Here is an 18,389-nt window from a genome sequence, read left to right on the forward strand (position 1 = left end):
CGTATTTTTCAGAAGAAAATGCTAAGTGTAAATAAAAATACATAAAAGTAATATATGGCAAAATTGTTTTGGCATGTTAATTATAAAAAAGATAATTGGGAGATAAAAAAACAATCAAGTGTTTCAGTTTTTTTAGTTACTAAAAACTCTAATACTGTCGTGCCACAAATTATCTGTTAATGGTTGGAAACTGGATTGGGTTATTTCAAAATTATCCACAGTATTTCCTTTATCTTTCTCAAATCATTGGACATTGTCAGGGCAACATATTGGACTGGGTAGCTGGTCCACTCTGGTGCAGATGTTTCCATATTGCTTTCAAAATGAACAGCAAAGACTTTTAAGTTTCCCTGAATTTTGACTGTGTATTAGTAGTGCACGCTATCTGTTGGACAAATTCTTTGTGCTTAATGAGTGTACTGTTACACTGGACACAACATACATTTCAGGTTTGGAACAAAATACTTTTTTCCATGTAAATATATATATTAAAAACAAAAATTTTCAGAGTGAGAGCTGAGCTCCTTGAAGTTGCTCAAAAATTTAGATACTTTAAATAAGAATAACTGGATATTGAAACATCTTAAAACATCATTTCTAGGTCTCTGGCTTTAAGATACTTTGATTAGCTTTTTGACTTCAGTGTTCTGATAAAGAACTTTATTAACTAATTGATACTTCAGAAGAACTGAAGCTCATGAAAATATAGCTTTGTTCATAAATTTCATTTCATTGCAACTAAAGATAGATGCGGATTGGAAGGTTTATCTTCAAGACTGCTTAAATTATTTTATTAACTGAGTCTGATCCCTGGGGAATATGGCTCCCATCAGTATTATTTAAATGATTTGAGAGCACTTACTGTCATCACCTTTTGCAGTTTATATTCTGAGATAATTTGAAAACGTAGCCTAATTCACAAATCATCTGTTGCATTTGCAAAAGAAGTATACTTTCCCTGCACAGCACAGTTTGGTTATTCTTGTTGGATTATAGGAGAAGCCTTGTGAAATATCAAGACACGCATATGATAGTATTCAGTGGCCTCTTACTGATGAGTTAAATTTAAAAGTAAGCACAGACATCCCCGATGTGTATCGTTCTTTTTTGGAGGATGTTTGTTTTTTATGAGACTACTAGGCATTCCAGTTTTTAGTGAATGACTGAAGTAAACAAAAATATTTTGGCACCTGTAACTACACCCTATGCTTTTCATTGAACTTCCAGAAACATGACTACATGCTGAGACAAAGCAAATGTCAAAATCTACAAAATGCCTGTCATAGGCAAGTGCAGTCATTTCACTACAAACCTTTTAAACCTGGAAAAGCCAACAAAAAAAACCATTTCACAAAAAAATAAGTATGTGGCAACATGTAGCATTATTTTTGAATGCTCAATTAGACATCAACAGCTTGCAGAGGCAGTCTCAAAAGGTTACTCAGGAAATGGTGGAAATCACCCATCATCTCTCATTAGTACTTAATGAGAGATGTTTTTCCAGACAGTTGCCTGGTATTACAAGGGTTATGCAAGCTTGAAGCAGTTCCAAAGTCTATTTGTGCAGGTGGGTGATTAGAGGAAATAAAAAGTTGCTAATAGTCATGCCCAACTCTCCTGGATGATGCAGAAACAACGAAGCAGACCCCCTGCTGCCGCTGGAATGCACTTCACTGGTAATTAATTCCAAACACAATCCTGAAATAGCTGCCACATCCAAGACTGGGCCAGTTATAGCTTCAAGTGCTTTCAACAAGACAGTTGCAGATATATATTTACAATCCTGCTCAGAACAATGGTTATTCAGGTTTAAGTGTGTGGGAAACAAAACAAATTTAAAAGAGCAAATTCAAACAGTTTAGTCCACCCATTCTCTTGATGCATCCAGTGTAGCTACCTACTGATTCTGTTGTTCAGTATTCCATCTGCTCTTTTGAAATGTCTCTTGTAATTTTCATTCCTTGAAATCCTGAAATAGATGATTGTCCTTATCTGTAGTTCCTAGATTTATGCCATGTTGAATAGTCATGTAAGGGAGAAGATTTGCTTTGGGGACTTAGTCAAATTCAAACAATTTTAAAGCTGAATCCTATACTATGGCAAATTGCCTAGTCCCTCAATTGGGGCTACTATAAAACACGAACATTTTTGTTACCTGCCTGACAAAATAGGAGATTTTTCTAATTTTTTTCTGGATTTCTGTATGAACTGCAGCCTGGCTTAATTTACTGTGTGCAATTGCTGCGAATCTTTGCAATGGGTCCACCACGTACAGGAGACATCACATTTTTATCACACATACTGCCCAAGAAATCTTATACAGGGCAGCTCTGTATCAAATCAGGGCAATTTTTACTGTTTTGCGAGCTGCTCTGCTCAGTTTTGGATCTTTCTTAGTTTCTTCTTACTTGTTGACTTGGGCTCCTGCCTTGTAAATTTACTGCTGGTGGAATCCAGCAGCCTAGATTGACCCACAACAAATGAATTGAGCTTAAGTAGTGCTGGCTCCATACAAAATGTTCAGATATTTTGTTTTAAGACTTGCACTGAAATCCGTCTATGGATATGTTTTAGTGTAATGAGGCGATTCTCCTTGCTCTGCCTTAGAAAGGGTTAATTGTGTTTTAATGAGCCCTCTGTAAGCTTCAGGAAGATCACTGTGCCCAAATTCTCTTTATTATAAGGAATAGGATTCAGGTGATTCTTTATGTGGGTCTGGGTCTCTCTCTCACTTTTAGATAAAGCTCAGGAATGGTAGGAAATATTTCCTGAGCCATAATCCAGGCAAGTTTCTTGGTTGTCTTCTCAGCAGGAGGATATCAGCATATCCCTGATAAAACTTCCATCTTTGATTATCCCCAAAACCAGGACACCCCGGAATCAGAAAATGCTGGTTTATCTATCGCTCCAGTGTGGTTATAAGTGGCAAGTCTTCTTTCCAGTTATTAATTCCAGTTATGAAGCTTTTTAAAGGACTAGATAATCATTTGCCCATTACTGAAGGGCATCTTATGGTACCGTCAATGATGGGACCTACATTAACAAACATGTTCCCTTCTTAGCTAGTCAATGAAACTAGCTCTTCTGGTGGCTGTGAGCTCTGTGAGGACATGTATGTAAATTCAGTCACTGGTCACTGATCCTCCATAAACAGTACTATTTCCATATGATCTCTTTTTGTACTCTTCCAAGATTTCTATTGTGGTTATGATTGATTTCTGTCCGAGACAGATGATTAGCATTGCCATGTTCTTTTCAGAGTTTTCTGCCCCCATATAACACATTTGATGTTAAGAGGACATATAAGAAATACAGATGAAGGTATTCCAATATTTTTTTTCTAAAGACAGATCCGAAACCATTGAAATTGCCAGACTGGATAAGTGTTTCTGTAGTAGTTTTCTAATAGTCTAGCAAATTGAGTCTGCTATAACTGATCAAACTTAGGTCTGTCTTGATACCACACTAAAAAGCATTTTGATCCCAGACAACACCAAGCCATCTGGAGCTTTATTTGCATTTTGGCGTTATCCTGATGCTGGGGTGTCCAAAAAAGATGCAGGGTTTTGGCCTACCGTCAAGTAGTTTGAAACATTGCATGAAATCTTCCACACTGAGCAGAGCGTGAGGAATAAAAGCAAGTTATTTACTAGTAATAGGGTGCCTTTGAATTTGTTGTCTATATATGTATGCAGGTGTATCTATATATATTTATGCATATGTATGCATGTGCACATTCATTTTCCACCCTTCTTTTTCTTTCTTCTGGAGTTGCAGTGTACAAATCTATCCAGGTCCTGAGGTTATAGTATAAAGCTCTACCAGGTCATAACGATTAGGCTTTGTGCTTGAAGTATTTTGTTCGTGTCTGGTTTTATATTTTCAGAGGTTTTAGAATTTAGTAAATGTATCTATACACACTATTAGATGTGTAGCATATAATCCAGTTTTAGATTATTCCTGGTCCATACCTCTGAAGTTAAATACATGTTTCTTCTGTTCTTATAGCAAATTGTAAATCTGAGCATATAGTATTTAAGTGACTCCACAAATAATTGGAATGTGGAAATAAAATAGGCTGAGTATACATTTGTATTTTGGTTCAGAGCACTGGCTGTGAATTTGAAATAAATCATTGTTCCCAGTTACTATTCATTGCTTCAGTCACAGGCTGGTTTTGGAGCACATAAACCAGATTCCGTTTTGATCTGAAGCTCCATTTTAGGTGGGCACCAAAAGTATAGGGTCCTTCTGGAAGCTGTGAGGTACGTGTATGGTGGGGGTGTCTGGTAGAATAAATAAGATGCTATGTAGTTCTAAAAATTCAAACCCACGTATATTCTAAATGGAGTGTCATGAGGATCAACTGCTTTGATCTGCTCATCCACTGTCATTACACTAAATTGTAGAAATAACTGATGTAATAGCTAATACAGGCATAACTAGATTTTGAAAGGGATGCTAGCATGTTTCTGTAATGAAAGTGGAAAACTACAGATTAACTGTGTGTTCCATTGTGCAGATTTATTTCTGAGGTGAAATCTAATTATAACTATATTTCTGGAATATGGGCTGACTTTTGGCTTTTGATATTTTGCTTGCTGAGATGTGGTAGGAAGTGTTCTGCTTGGTATACTTGGTATCTGCCCAACAGTTAATGTTGTGGCATTATATACATATAGTGCCTTTTCTTTGAGTACATTATGAGAAAAAATACCTATTAGAAAAGTTCCAGTGAACAGTTTGTCCTCACAGTACATGGATAGTGGGATGAAAATTTTGATGAAACACTTGTTGAACTGTGGTGACATGGTCTGTTACTACCCATAAGGGCATTTTTCTCTATGCAGTGTACCATATAAAGGGGGACAATCATCCACTAACTGACTCCTGCTGTCACACAGCACAGTAAAAGGCAAGGTTCCCAGTACGTGATTTTTTATAGTTTCAGTTAAACAGTTAACATTTTTATGTTTTTGTCTGACATCTCAGTAGAAGATAGCAGTAAAAGAACACTATAGTTTGCTCTTACAATATACTAAAAGATGACAATATTCACTTTCATTTTGCTCTCTCCAGACTCAAATCTGAGTGATCCTTAAAAGTGTAAAGCAGTCACCATCTCCATGAATAGGAGCTCCTTGCACTCCCCTCCTTGGCTGACCTCCTGTTATCCTGTACACTTCAGAAAACAGTTACTATAATTTTTTACCATGAGGGTGGAAATAAATTAAGTATCATTTTTACAAAGATCTTTTGGAAACAATGGTTACAGTTTTTAAGGCTGTGAGTTGGAATTCAGCCCTCAAGATTTTAGACCTTGATTCAGTTGCCCATACATAGCTGTCTATTGACATCTGAAATGCTTTTGGGTGTCCCAAGCTGATGCTTTAGAAGGGCAGTGAAATTCCATAGTTCCTGCAAGCCTCTTGCAGATGCCCTGAATTTCCTCGGACCACCGAGATGGCGTTAGTTAACAACACTTTGGCAGTTGAATCTTGTCCTATTTGTCTACGACAGAAGTGTCTGAGCTACCTGTCTAGACATTGTTTAAAGCTAATGCATATCTTAGTATAATCAATGAAGCTTAGGGCTTGTTTCTCTGACCTAATACTTCTTGAGGATAATATAGCTAAATATAGACTATATTCTAAATTGTAATTAATACTGTTTTAATGGATTTTCATTGAGTTATAGAGGAGTTTAGCATGCTCACTGAAATGTAGCTGTATTTAGAGAAATCCCACCTTGCAAGTCTGAAGATCGGTTCCTGAAATTGCTCAAGACTGAGAACAAATTAATGCCATTTCTTTGGATAGTAATTTAGTTACTAGCATATGAATACAGAAGTTTAACTTCAGGCCCTAAAATTTGGTTCTAAGAATCAGTCTTATTAGATAGACATATATAACACATTACATAATGTCATTTTCATTTTATTTAGAAATCCTTTTTGTACTGAAAGACTGTATTGCGCACGAATCACTGAGTACTATAGTGTCGGTAATTGTAGACCCAACTTTTCTTCCTGTGAAAGGATTGGTTTTGATGTTAATTCTTATATAATATTTTTTGTGTGAGACAGGTTAGTGTACTTTCATAGTTAAACTTTTTTATAAACAAGATAACTATACTTATATTAATTAGGCTTCAATAATATTGAACTGGGTAATAGATAAAGCTGACCACTATGCGCAAAAAGCATCTCTTTTTTTTGCAATTGTATTATATTTTATAAATGGTTTCAGTGTAACTGAAATCAAGCCACCTGTCTACAATCAAAGGGTGTAGCTCTAATTTAAATAATGCTTGTGTGGCTTGAGAGTAAAAATTTTTCAAATGGTGGTAGGAACAACCTGACCTTCAACTTCTAAGCAATGATGTCATCGTTTGTAATTACAGTCTTTTGATGCATAAGAAGACTAATATGCACAGACAAGTTGTATGAAGCACTAGTGTGGCCATTGCTGTAAATACTGAGTCTGCTTCTACTGTAAATATTTCAAAAATTGGGAAAAGTAGCAAATAGATTTTTAAGAGGCATTAAGATTTGGAAATTAAGATTAAGATGTGGAAACCTGTCTAATCCTGCAAGGAATTTAAGAATCACCATCTTTTTCTATATGTCCATGAGATAGTGGTAAATGTGATCATGATGGCATTGTAACACTTTCTGTCCTTTAAAACCTTGTATGCTGAGCCAATCAATCAACTAACAAAGCAAATTAGTAAGATTCGCCAGGATGTTAATCAGCATAGCTATTTTTATAGTCCACACTAGATGAGTCTAGTTAATCCAAAACCTGAGTTTGTCTAACCTTTTAAAAAACTATTTTAGCTATTCTGGACATAGAAAACATAGTATATTTTCTTTATCCTATTCTATTCTATTTCCTCTGCCCTGAAACAAAGGAAACGGAGGATGGAAAGTCCTCAGTAACCATTTTTAAAAATCAGAATAAGCTCCAGTTATGTAATCCTTGTGACAGTTTCTCATGAAAGTTGGAGGCAGGAAGGAATATTGTTAGAGCATGCTGCAGTTCAGTAATTTTTAGCTGCCAGATGATCCCTGGAGCCTGGTGTTATCTGACTTCTACAGAAACGTCTCAGCTTATTGCAACTTGAGCCAGGAACCAGAAGAGAATGATGGCCATAAATACTTCCCTGTTGGCCCCATCTATAGCACCAATCAGAAACTCAGCATGAGACCTAATCTTTCCTAGGTAAATTTGGTAGGTTCTCAAGTTTCCAAGTTCTTTTTGCCATGAAATGTTCCACTGAAACTTACAATATTACCATTACGGTGACCTAAAGGGGAAAAAAAAATGTTTGCTTTAGTTTTGTTACCAGAGAAAGAGAAAAGGAAATGAAAACACAATTACTGTATCATTTAATTACAAAAGAAAATATATTCAAATCTATTCTTAATGAAACTATGAGTACCGTATACATAAACAGAGAAGTCGCCCAAATTGGTTGCAGGAACTAATTTGATGGCGATATTCTCTCTCTGATGGAGCAGACCCAGGTAGTAAATCATTATTGGTTGCCTAATGGGAAGATCCTACTGTGAAAATAAACAGCTGTCCGCAATAAAGAAATTGTTTACAAGAAACCATTACATGTCAGACACTTTATTCCCTTAAGAAAGGAGTGAAGGCATGAAATACTGAGCAGTTGGATTTTTTCTGGGACGTTTATTTCAAAGAAAAATATTTGGATTTTTTTTATTGCAAAGCTTTATTTTTAGATTTGAAAAGCATGATCCTTTTTTGTATTACCACTTTATTTTGCTTAGAAGGAAAGACTGCAACTACTCCTTTTAGAGATTGCTGCATATTATGTATGTTCCTGAATTGCTTATAGTTGTATGCACACATTGTAGCTGGAGTTCTTCTCAGCCCTATCTAGTGGAGCATATGCCAGCCCTGCCTCCCCTAAGGAATATCTTCCAATAAAATTTCATTCCAAGAACATCACTCCCAGTCAGTTCGATGCTTCTCAGGTGGGACTGTAGGGGCAAAACCTAGCCTTGAGCGACCTGTCATTGAACAGGGTTGACAAGAAGTCTTTCCTGCGGAAAGACCAAAATCTTGCTTGTATAACTTGACCGCTCTGTTACCCTCTTCTTCTGCATATTTAAAGTGCGGGTAAACTAAGCCGAGGTGAATATCGACAAGCCCTTGAAACAGAATGAAACGGTGGGCAGAAAACTCTATTTGTCACCATCTGTCCTTTGAGTGCTGCATCTTTGAGATACTCCTGCATCTGCAAGGCTCCCTGATTTCACTTGCAAGGCTTTCATGTGCTAAACAGCCGAAGGGCAGCTGCGCTGAAGCACGGCCGCACAGGCTCCGCAGCGACAGAAATACAGGGACGGCTGAAGTACCGGGGGGTTGTGTTCTTTATAGGTTTAGCTGTTTGTTTTGGGGGGGGGGGGGGTGTTCTTTATAATTTTATCTCTTTGTCAGTCAATTGTTCTGTTTGTCTCTCACACCAGTAAGTAAATAAGCGCACTGAGTACACTTAGCTAGGCTCGTGTGGAACATTGCTCACTCCAGAAGTTATTTCTTAGCTTCGTAGATGGTGCCTGTATTGCTGCGTGTCTCAGCAGCAGCGTATAGCCCCTTGTTTGGTATCTCCACAAACACAGTGCAGGGCTCTATCGAAGCAAGTCTCTGTTTCCTCAGTCAAGGAGGTTCACTGATAATTATCTATTGATGAGTCTGTCCATAGAGTGAAAGACGACGATATTTCATACTCTGGAGCAAAAGAGGATGAGACTTTCAGCTCAATTAAGATGCTCCTAACACTCATATTTAACCTTCATCCTCACTATGAGATTTCCAAAGAGTATGGCAAGGCCTTGGTGGGGTGTCTGGTCAAACCCCTGTCCCTCCTTCGATGAGCTAGGCTGTCAAATCACAGGATACTCATTCACATGCTGCATGTGAACAGTTTTACAGTTAGATACCAGGTCAGGCTGGAAAGCATAAGAGAGATACAAGGCTTTCTGGAATGCCATCCAAGTTGTTCCGTGTCAGGGATGTTATTATGAAGATTCACTTTAAGTTCTTTTCTAAGGCTGTGTAAACATTTGTTTGATTCATCATATTAACACATATGTATTACTTTCTGAATTAAACTAATTCAGATCCAAGATTTCTGGACACACTTGTGATGCAATGATTCAGGAAGAGCCCTTCTATGTGTACAGACTGCATACCTAAAGGACTGGCAGTTTTGATGACATACTTTTCAAAAAAGTTGGAATTGTCTGTTTCTGTGACAAGGAGGGTTCACTTTGTCAGACATCAGGTAACATCTGAGGTTATCTACAGGATGTCTGCCAAGCTGCCACCTGAACATTTGTTCACATGTTCATTAAGCGTAACAGTATTGCTGAAACATTCCAGCCTGGTATTTGCTTTAGAAGAACAGTTTGTCAGTCTGTATTTGACTAGAAACTTTCAGACCTCATCCACATATGTAGTGTTTCTGCAGGAGTATTTCGTAGAATCATCTATACTATTAAAGTGTCTCTAAATTGGAAAGGCCATAAAGTTTACATTCTTGCAACTATTCCTCTTTATCCTATGTTAGCTATGCTAATGTAACTGGGTATTTCCTTCCCTTTGATACCTCTGTTACACTTCCAAGAATTCTTTCAGGTCAGTAGGACTGAGAGGGAGAAGCTTCTGTCCTTGCTTTCACAGAGGCATTTGTGACTTGTGCAGATGGATGAGCTCATGTGTGTTCCTGCAGAAGTTGGTTAGGCAAAAATCCTCCAGCTTACAGCACTGGAGCTACTTTTGTTTATTTGGAGTTTGGGTTTTTCTGGAGTGGATTTGCCCACAGAGTGAAAGCACATGTTGGAGATCCACCTCAATTACAAATAAATAGGCTTTCTTCTGTGAACTCTGCAGGCTGTCAGTTGAGGCCCACAGACACGAGATTTGAATGTAATTGCTGTCTTAATGCAGAGCTGCAGGTGTTATTAGCACATTTAGGAACATGGAACACGTGTCTTTGTGACCCACAAAGAAAGGTACTCTATAAATTCACAGACACCTTAAAGGCCATCATAACCATGCACAGGCAATGGCATTTTCCCCAGAATACAAACTAAAGTATTTTTTTAAAAATACAGTTCTAAAGGCATGAAGTAATGTGGAGCTTTTGGCCTCCTGCTACGTCATTCTGGTGCTTGGTGACCATCACAGCTGGGAAGCTATGCCTTATTTCATAGTCCTCTCTATCCCCTGACCTGATTTTCACTAACTTTACATTGTTCAAGCAGCATTAAGAACATTTAAAGAAGGTAAGAATGATATTTTAAGTCCCTTTGATGGTCCTTCACAGTGCCATAAAATGGTAACAGCATCACAAAATATGTCCGAACAGCAGTTTCCTATGTACCTGCAGGTATGTAGACGTTTTTAAGCCAGCCGTAGGTTATCTAGCTGGGATACTGCTAGAAAGGTAGCTACTGCAGTGCAGAGCTCTATGGAGGATGCAAATTTCATCTGAGAAGCTGGGTATATTTTTGTGTAATTAATCCTTGCTGATCAGTTGCTCACCGTGTCCAGGCAAGTTGTCACCAGTAGCTATTAGCATGCTCTACGTCAAGTATGGGTTTATATAACTTCTTGAACAGGGTTGTATGTGTTAGGATTTTCCAGGATGAGATATGAGTTACCTTATAAAGCTCCCTTTCAAGTCACCGCTCTTACAGTGATAGTACTTGGATTCACAATCGGTAATTCAGGGTAACGGAAGTAAAAGATTTGTGTTTGGTTTGTGCCTCATTTTATTTAGGTATTAAGAGAGTGCTATATCCTGCCTTAACACAGAATGAATGTTTGAGCTGACAAAATAAGTGTAGGTATGCAATATATTCCTTTACCAAATACATTTAAATTATAATAGGTTTTGTAAGTTGAAATAGTGTTCTGAGTAGCTTTCTGTTTTCAAAATAATTTTTTATTTTAAAATGTATGAAGTATTTGTAAGTTCACATAAACGCTATTTTTATTCACAGATAATGCACCTCAGGTAGCAATTACCGCACCAGGATCTGGTAACCATAGAAACAGCTCTACAGGCCCAACACCTGACTGCTCTCCTCCATCACCAGACACTGCACTTAAAAATATAGTGAAAGTTATACGTCCTCAGGTAGGTGATCACTATAAGCATCCTCTTATTAGTTGTATTTTTCATTTTAAAAGCAGGCTATGATGCATGTATTCTAAGAGGATGTTATCGCTATACACATATGAATAAGTCAAAGATAGATAAACAGAACACAAAATATTTTTTGTACTTGGGAAGCAATCTTGATAGCAGGAGAAGACAGAATATTTTATGAATGATCTCAACAATGTACAGAGAGATATCAGTATGTTTTTCTTACAGCATTAATGATTAATGAAGTCTTTATGCAATATTTTGGTTTTTTTATGCACTATTGGTTTTCTTCCAGGCTTATGTTCTGTTTTTATCAGTAGTAATTCCCTGTTACTTTTTCAGGTTTTCTTTCCTCTTTCTGTATCTCCATTTACATGGTCCCATAATGTTTCATACCTTCTTTAGTTTACCTTCTCGTATAGCATTTCCTCCCAACTTTCATCCTTCCTAACTATACGTATTTCTAATAGTGTTTGGTAAACAAGATGCTTAATGCGTGGAAAAATTGAGTGCCCCTTGTAATTCTTTAAGGAGTACAGCCTTTTAAAATAAAAGCTTTAAAAAATTAAATCTTTGAACTTGATTCAGTAGTACAGACGTTATCTGCATAGAGGAGTTTAGTTTTAGAATCACAGGATCATAGGATAACATAGGTCAGAAGAAACCTCAGGGGATTATCTAGTTCCCCGCTTAAAAAGGCGTGATATTAGGTGTGTCAAAGCTAGGTGTGACAACCACACTTTGAATTGACTAATTGTGAAACTTTTTTTGGTGTGAACCAAAAGAACATCTATTCCTCTCCTACCAGTCATTGGGTTCAAATGCAGCCATCTGTTCTTCATTGCTCAGCTGATCTCTGCAACTGAGCTACTTTGATGCTAGTGGATGCAGGCTTTGTATCATCAGTATGTTGCTGGCATTTGTTTTACTTAAGAAGTAAGCTGATGGATACATGATATTTGGTAAGAATTATATAGGACAGATTGTTTTACTGCCGCACAAGTGAGCATGTTACAGTGATGAGGTGGATCTTCCTTTCGGTACTCATTGGAGCACACAGTTCAGAAGGTCTTGTAGAATTAAAGGTAATTACTAGGTGCACCTGCCATTTCTCTGTAGGAGCCGTTGGTTTCCCATGGCTGATACTGTCAATGCACAATAATTCTAATGACTGGCTGGTGCAGACCATCCCTCTTTGACACTACAGTAGTTTGGGTTCCACATCCTGGTTTAAATCTAGATCGGAGGGGGTCTAAAATCACAGCTGCTTCTCCTTTTCTCTTTTTATAGTTGTTTCTCATTTTGCTTGTTCCTGTAGTCTCTGTGTCCCTCCCACCCTACATCAGTATAATACTGAAATGCCTCCTTCCCTCTAAGCTGTTTTTTATAGTAGGCGGCAAGCAAATAGAAAGGTATTGGAATATTATTGGAACAAGCTGTCGTGTGATAGCTTATTGAAAATAGCATTTTAAAAGCTGTTTCCATCATGATATTGCCAACAGATGGACCCAGAACACTGAATGGTGATGTTCTCCTGCTAGTTAGCTCTGAATGGATTCAGCAGATTCTGGGGAGCTATTTTCAAATTTAAATCGTACCATTCACTGACTCCCAGTATTCTCATCATTCTGCAGAACAAAAGCTAGCTGTGCGATATATATGGTCAGAACTTTACCACACTTGCTAAAATGTCTCTCGTGGACCTACATGTGGCACACTTCCGATGCAGAAAATGACAACAGAAAGGCACGTGTAGGCTAGTGCTTAATGTATGTTGTAAATCTATGCTATGCATGAGAAGTTGGATACACTATAGCATTCTGGTCCCATTATGCTTCTCCTTCCTCCATGCATTTTATGCACATTCCTTCAGTATTCTTCCTTTTCGTTGTTTTTGTTGCTTACCTAATCACCTCTCCCCAAGATCTCAACCCAGGAATTTAGACAAAGAAGTTGTAGATATTTGCAATGCGGTGTTTGCAAACCGTCAGTGTTAATTCTGCCTGCGTATTTAATTCCTTTATTCCATGCCTGCTGCATTCAATTACATGGCAAGCTCTTTGAAGGTTAACACAATGGGATTCTATTCTTGACTGACCTCTCACCACTCATGTAAAACTAATGAACAGTATTACACAATGCATGCAAAATAATTAATGTTCTGTTGTCTGCCAGGGCCTCTTTGCACTTTTCTAGCAAACCAAACAGATTTTAAACAGATCTAAAATAGGGATCGTATAAATTTCCAAAACAGCTGTCACTCCTTTCCCCTTTTCATATGTCTTGTGCATCTAGCACAGGAAGGTGCCAGTGAAAGGCAGAATGGGAAACTCTTCAGCAGCCAGTTTTGCACTAGGCAGGCTTTGGTAGCTTGGATGAAACTGCCAGGGAAGTCTGGCCTTTCAAATCCCGTTGTTATTTTCATTTATAGCCTTGCTTATCTTTCCTGGAGGGTTGCGCATATAACAGTTTACCCGCAGTGAGGAGAAACACTGTGTTTCTGCGTAAGCAGTGGCAGAGGGGACCAAAGATTCCTTCCTCCCGCCAGTGTGGGGAGGGCAGGAGGTGGCAGAGAGTGGAAAAAGAGAAACCTGGAGAGCCGAGCTTGAAGGCGGAGGTGGGGGTCGTTCCGCCTCCTGCTTTCTTTGGCCTTTTCTTTCTAAGGCTGCATGCCAGCTCACACGATGGCAGCGCATCTGCGTGCTTCAGCACACGACAGACTTTGAAGATGTTTGTATGAATGCGAGGTTTAGCACAGCGCAGGGGGCTCTCCTCTCCCCTGTTCCAGATGCTCACGTGTACCAAACACAGCTCGGGGGGGGACCCTGGGGTCCCTGAAGAGGAGGGAGGCTGCGATGCTGCACTGCCAGCCCGTGGGGTGAAAGTACCACAGCTGGGAAGTGTGAGACAGGAGCAACCCCATACACAAAGTGTGAATCCTGAGGGATTCTGGGTCATGGACAGTCAAGGGATTCCTCAGAGTGCACTCAAAACTTGTTTTGTCTTTTTCCTTCCAGTTGTCTCTTAACCTGGCCATAATTATTCCCCTTCTTATATTAAAAACATGCCATCACAGACCTGGCTGGGAATTTCTATTTTCCCCCAACTTTCCACTCATTTTTCTGGAAATTTATCCTTTCTTCAGTTAATCATGATGAATTTTGAGGAGAGAAACCTGCAGTTTGTTGTGACCCTACCACTCATCCCTTATGAGATCCCATTGCTCTCTAAAATCCATCTAAAACTCTTTGGATACGCCTCAACTATTCAATTCAGTGTACCATTACTAAAGCTGAAGCCTATTTTAAATGAAATGGTGTCTCTCCCTGGCACGGTGCAGCACTCTGGAGAGACACTCGGATCTCAGAAGCAGTATTAAGTTCAGTGCCCCATTGCCACCCACCTCTAGTGCTTCCAGTCCTGAAGCTAGCACACTTCACAGCAATTCAGGGATCTGTGTGCTCTTTCATCTGTGTACCTTAGCTACGGCTTGTACCTGTGATCTCACATTTTGCAAATATGTGTCTCGTTTTCAAATTTTCACAGTGTCAGTCTCTGAAAAAGAGGGTTTGTTGAAAAGTTACATATATGCAGATAAGAAACAGAATTTAGTTCAGGGTTTGAATCACTTGATATTTTTTTCCAGATTGTCCAGACAAGCCTTAGTAAGTTTTTAACTCATGAATTACTAATTAACGAAGACATTGAGGTGCTGGAGCGTGTCCAGAGAAGGACAACGAAGCTGCTGAAGGGCCTAGAGAACAGGCCCTGTGAGGAGCGGCTGAGGGAACTGGGGCTGTTTAGCCTGGAGGAAAGGAGGCTTTGGGGAGGAGACCTTATTGCTCTCTGCAACTGCCTGAAAGGAGGTTGTAGTGAGGTGGGTGCTGGTCTCTTCTATCAAGTAACTAGTGATAGGACGAGAGGAAATGGCCTCAAGTTGCACCAGGGGAGGTTTAGGTTGGATATTAGAAAAAAATTCTTACTGAAAGGGTTGTCAGGCATTGGAACAGGCTGCCCAGGGAAGTGGTGGTGTCACCATCCTTGGAGGTGTTCAAAAAACGCGTAGATGTGGCACTTCAGGATATGGTTTAGTGGGCATGGTGGTGATGGGTTTACGGTTAGACTCAATGATTTTAAAGGTCTTTTCCAACCTACATGATTCTACGCTTCACGTTAAAGATACATGCCTCTGTGAAGTATACTAACAGCACATGGGAGTAAAAATGAGATGTGCCTGGAGACCAAGTATGTTAGTGAGTTAACTGAAGGCCTCTGAAAGTTTAAGCTCTCTTTCAAGTTTTAACTTAGTTACGTTAGTACATATGGTAAAATATAACTTACCTTATCAGACTGGAATTTTAGAAAGTAATAGTAAAATTGAGCTTGTTCTACCACATTTCCTGTAGCTGTCAGTCTGGATGAAGCCTGAACAAAATTGGACTGCATGTGATGCTTCACCTATTTTTGGTATTGGCCACTCAATTTAATAAGACTCTCCTTATTTATTTGTTCAGCTCCATTTGAACAAGTAAACTATATACATAGAGGGAGAAAGAGCACCTTTTTTCCTAAGGCTGTTTCTTTTGCCAGTGCTATTCACTTGTGGGTCATTGGCCAATTCTCATAAAATTGAATTCTGACTTCTCACCTTTTAAATTCTTTACTAAATGTAATCCAGCATTTGCATATTCTTTTTTTGTCTTTCTAAGATAGGTTTCAATGGCTAACTGTAGGTACAGCTTTTGATGTCTAAATGTGGATTATTTAAAAGTGACTTGGATTTTATCTATCATGAATTAGTATTCTCCCCATTTTATGTGAATAACCCAACTCCCTGAGAGTGTTATTTCAATGATATAAAGAGGGCTTCTGGTAGAAAGACAAAGGAACAGAGAATTTAAGTGTTTCTGACAATGAAATTTCATTATCTCGTTCTTGCTGGCTTTATTGCTAAGATCTGTAATAATCTATTCATTATAATATGGTTTTTTTCCTTGTGGGTTTGGATGTGCTGTCTTTACATTAGACATAATTTTTTCTATTTATCTTTTTTAACCTCTTTAAGCAAAGTTACAATTCCATCTATAGTTCATTGTTCCTCTGGCTAAGACATCTAGCAATATAATAGAAGGTAATAGTTTAAACGTTAGAGGAAGAAAGGAATTGTCTCATTTTTCTGCAAGTGGTAGTGGAATCCCGCAGGACATCTGTAGCCTCTGACAGACCTATCCCACTTGTTTGGGCTACCAACTGTGCCTTGACTAATGTATAACTATTTTGTGCATGCACAGTGAGCCTGGTGTACCTATGTAGATGTACTTACTTAGGCATAGGGAAAGACGGGGACCATGAGGTTCCACCCCCTCTAGCAGCCTGGACATGAATGGACAGACCAACCATAGGAGATACATGCTCCAGAGCCTCTCTAGTTGACCTAAATAGTGATAGTAATTTACACTCAAGGAAATTATATCTCATCCTTTTTGCAGTTAGGTGCAGGAATTACTCTGAATAAAAACAAACAAACAAAATCATCCTAGAGGCAACTCTGGAAAATCACAGTTCCAGAAACTAAATTTTCAGAACTAGTTGTTCCACGAACAGAATTTTCAAGTGGATTACTGTCACTATTTCCCCATGGTGAAATAACCTGGTTTCCTCCCCTATGTCAACACCCTACTGCAGTACACTTAGTTCTTCCCAAATGAAACGCATCCTTCGTCGCGCTTAGCTTGAGTTGGCACATGCCTGTGTGCAAACTTAGTGAAATTCCCACTGCAGGCTGTTGCACCAGTGCACAAATGCATGAGAAGTCTGTGATGCATCTACTGAACTTGTTTTGCAACACAAAAAATCTGCTCTGTTACATTTTATCATAAAAAAGAGGGCCAGAGAACACAGTTATGCGATAAATTCTCACCACTCACTTTCTGAATGAGATCACCGGACAGCTGGGGTGTAAGGACCCTCTTCCTCTTATGAACTGCTTTCTGTGCTCAGCCCAAGTTACACCACCTCAGCCAGTCAGGGAATAACCAGGAAAATCACCATGGAGAAATACCGTGAAGGCACACTATGCTTCCTGTTCAGGTGAACACTTCTTTTTCTGGTATGTTTTGGTGTTGGACTTTGTGCAACCACGTGCAGTGTCCATGCTTAGCACAAGAGGCAAATAAGACTTAAAAAGACTTTACTGAGAGTTCTGATTTTGTGGAGGATCAAAGCCATCATCTCCAAGGTAAAAGCCACCCTTGTGTACGTGATTTTATGAAGTTTTGAAGGTGATGAGCATTCCCCAAACCCACTAAAATAGAGATGTATTCTATGGTCCACAGATGGGCAGATTTAGCCTTCATCATTAGTGTGCCTGGTCTTGAGACTTCTCCTGTGTTATGTAGTGTTTCCAAGGTGGCATATATCCATTACAGCTGCAAGGACTTTAAGGTAGTTGACAACAGTCAGTCACGTTGATTCTAGGTGTGGAGATATATTTCAGAAAATTCTCTCTCTATATATATTTTGTTTGTAAACCTTTAAAGTGTCTATGCAAATCTACTGCACACAGTTTGATATCTTCTCATTCTAATGATGTTGAAATGAATAAACAAAGAAACAAACAGATAAATAAAGCTCCTAAATAGTCCTTAAAAAAAAGGAAAATAAAGAAGTAAAAGATATACTGTCAACGCTATTAAGATGTGATGCGTGACTGAAAATAAGACAGACATTATGAAATTCTGTTATCCTGAAATACTGAGTACCAATTACAAAAAACCGTTACAGTTGGAATTGTCTCACAGGACTGATTCTTTCCCCCCTGTATTACTCCAGAATTAACGGGTAGAAGACATGTAACAGCTCCAGAGGAGGGTATTTTTTTAAAAAATTCCTTAGTCACAAAGTATCCATTATGCTCTATTTAATAACAACATTAACCAAAATATTATTAAAGAGATGCATTGTAAAAGATCTCCTTTGACAAGTAACTATAAAACATAATTCTATTTAGATTATTTTAATAAGAGATGAGATTATATGAAAACATAAACACATCTGCCCAATACACAGTACTGTGTGTGTGCATTTAATTGCAGTTCAACAGGATACTTAAAGCACAAGTATAAATTAAAGCAGAAGAACACTTTTTATTGTCAGGAGTGTTATGTTTTTAGAATATCACTTTTACACGCGTGTGTTTT

The 18,389-nt window shown here is 38.5% G+C and overlaps 1 protein-coding gene across 7 annotated transcripts in view; it reads left to right on the forward strand.

The window, feature by feature from the left end:
• ANKS1B (ankyrin repeat and sterile alpha motif domain containing 1B) overlaps positions 1-18,389 on the forward strand; it is a 445,721-nt gene that overhangs the window by 146,597 nt on the left and 280,735 nt on the right. For all 7 annotated transcript variants that reach the window (XM_052774196.1, XM_052774198.1, XM_052774197.1 and 4 more), the window contains exon 11: positions 11,042-11,178. In XM_052774196.1, the coding sequence (XP_052630156.1) occupies positions 11,042-11,178 (137 nt within the window). The remainder of the gene's footprint in view (positions 1-11,041; positions 11,179-18,389) is intronic.

This window comes from Harpia harpyja, chromosome 23 (genome assembly GCF_026419915.1).
Source record: "Harpia harpyja isolate bHarHar1 chromosome 23, bHarHar1 primary haplotype, whole genome shotgun sequence".
Classification (NCBI taxonomy): domain Eukaryota; kingdom Metazoa; phylum Chordata; class Aves; order Accipitriformes; family Accipitridae; genus Harpia; species Harpia harpyja.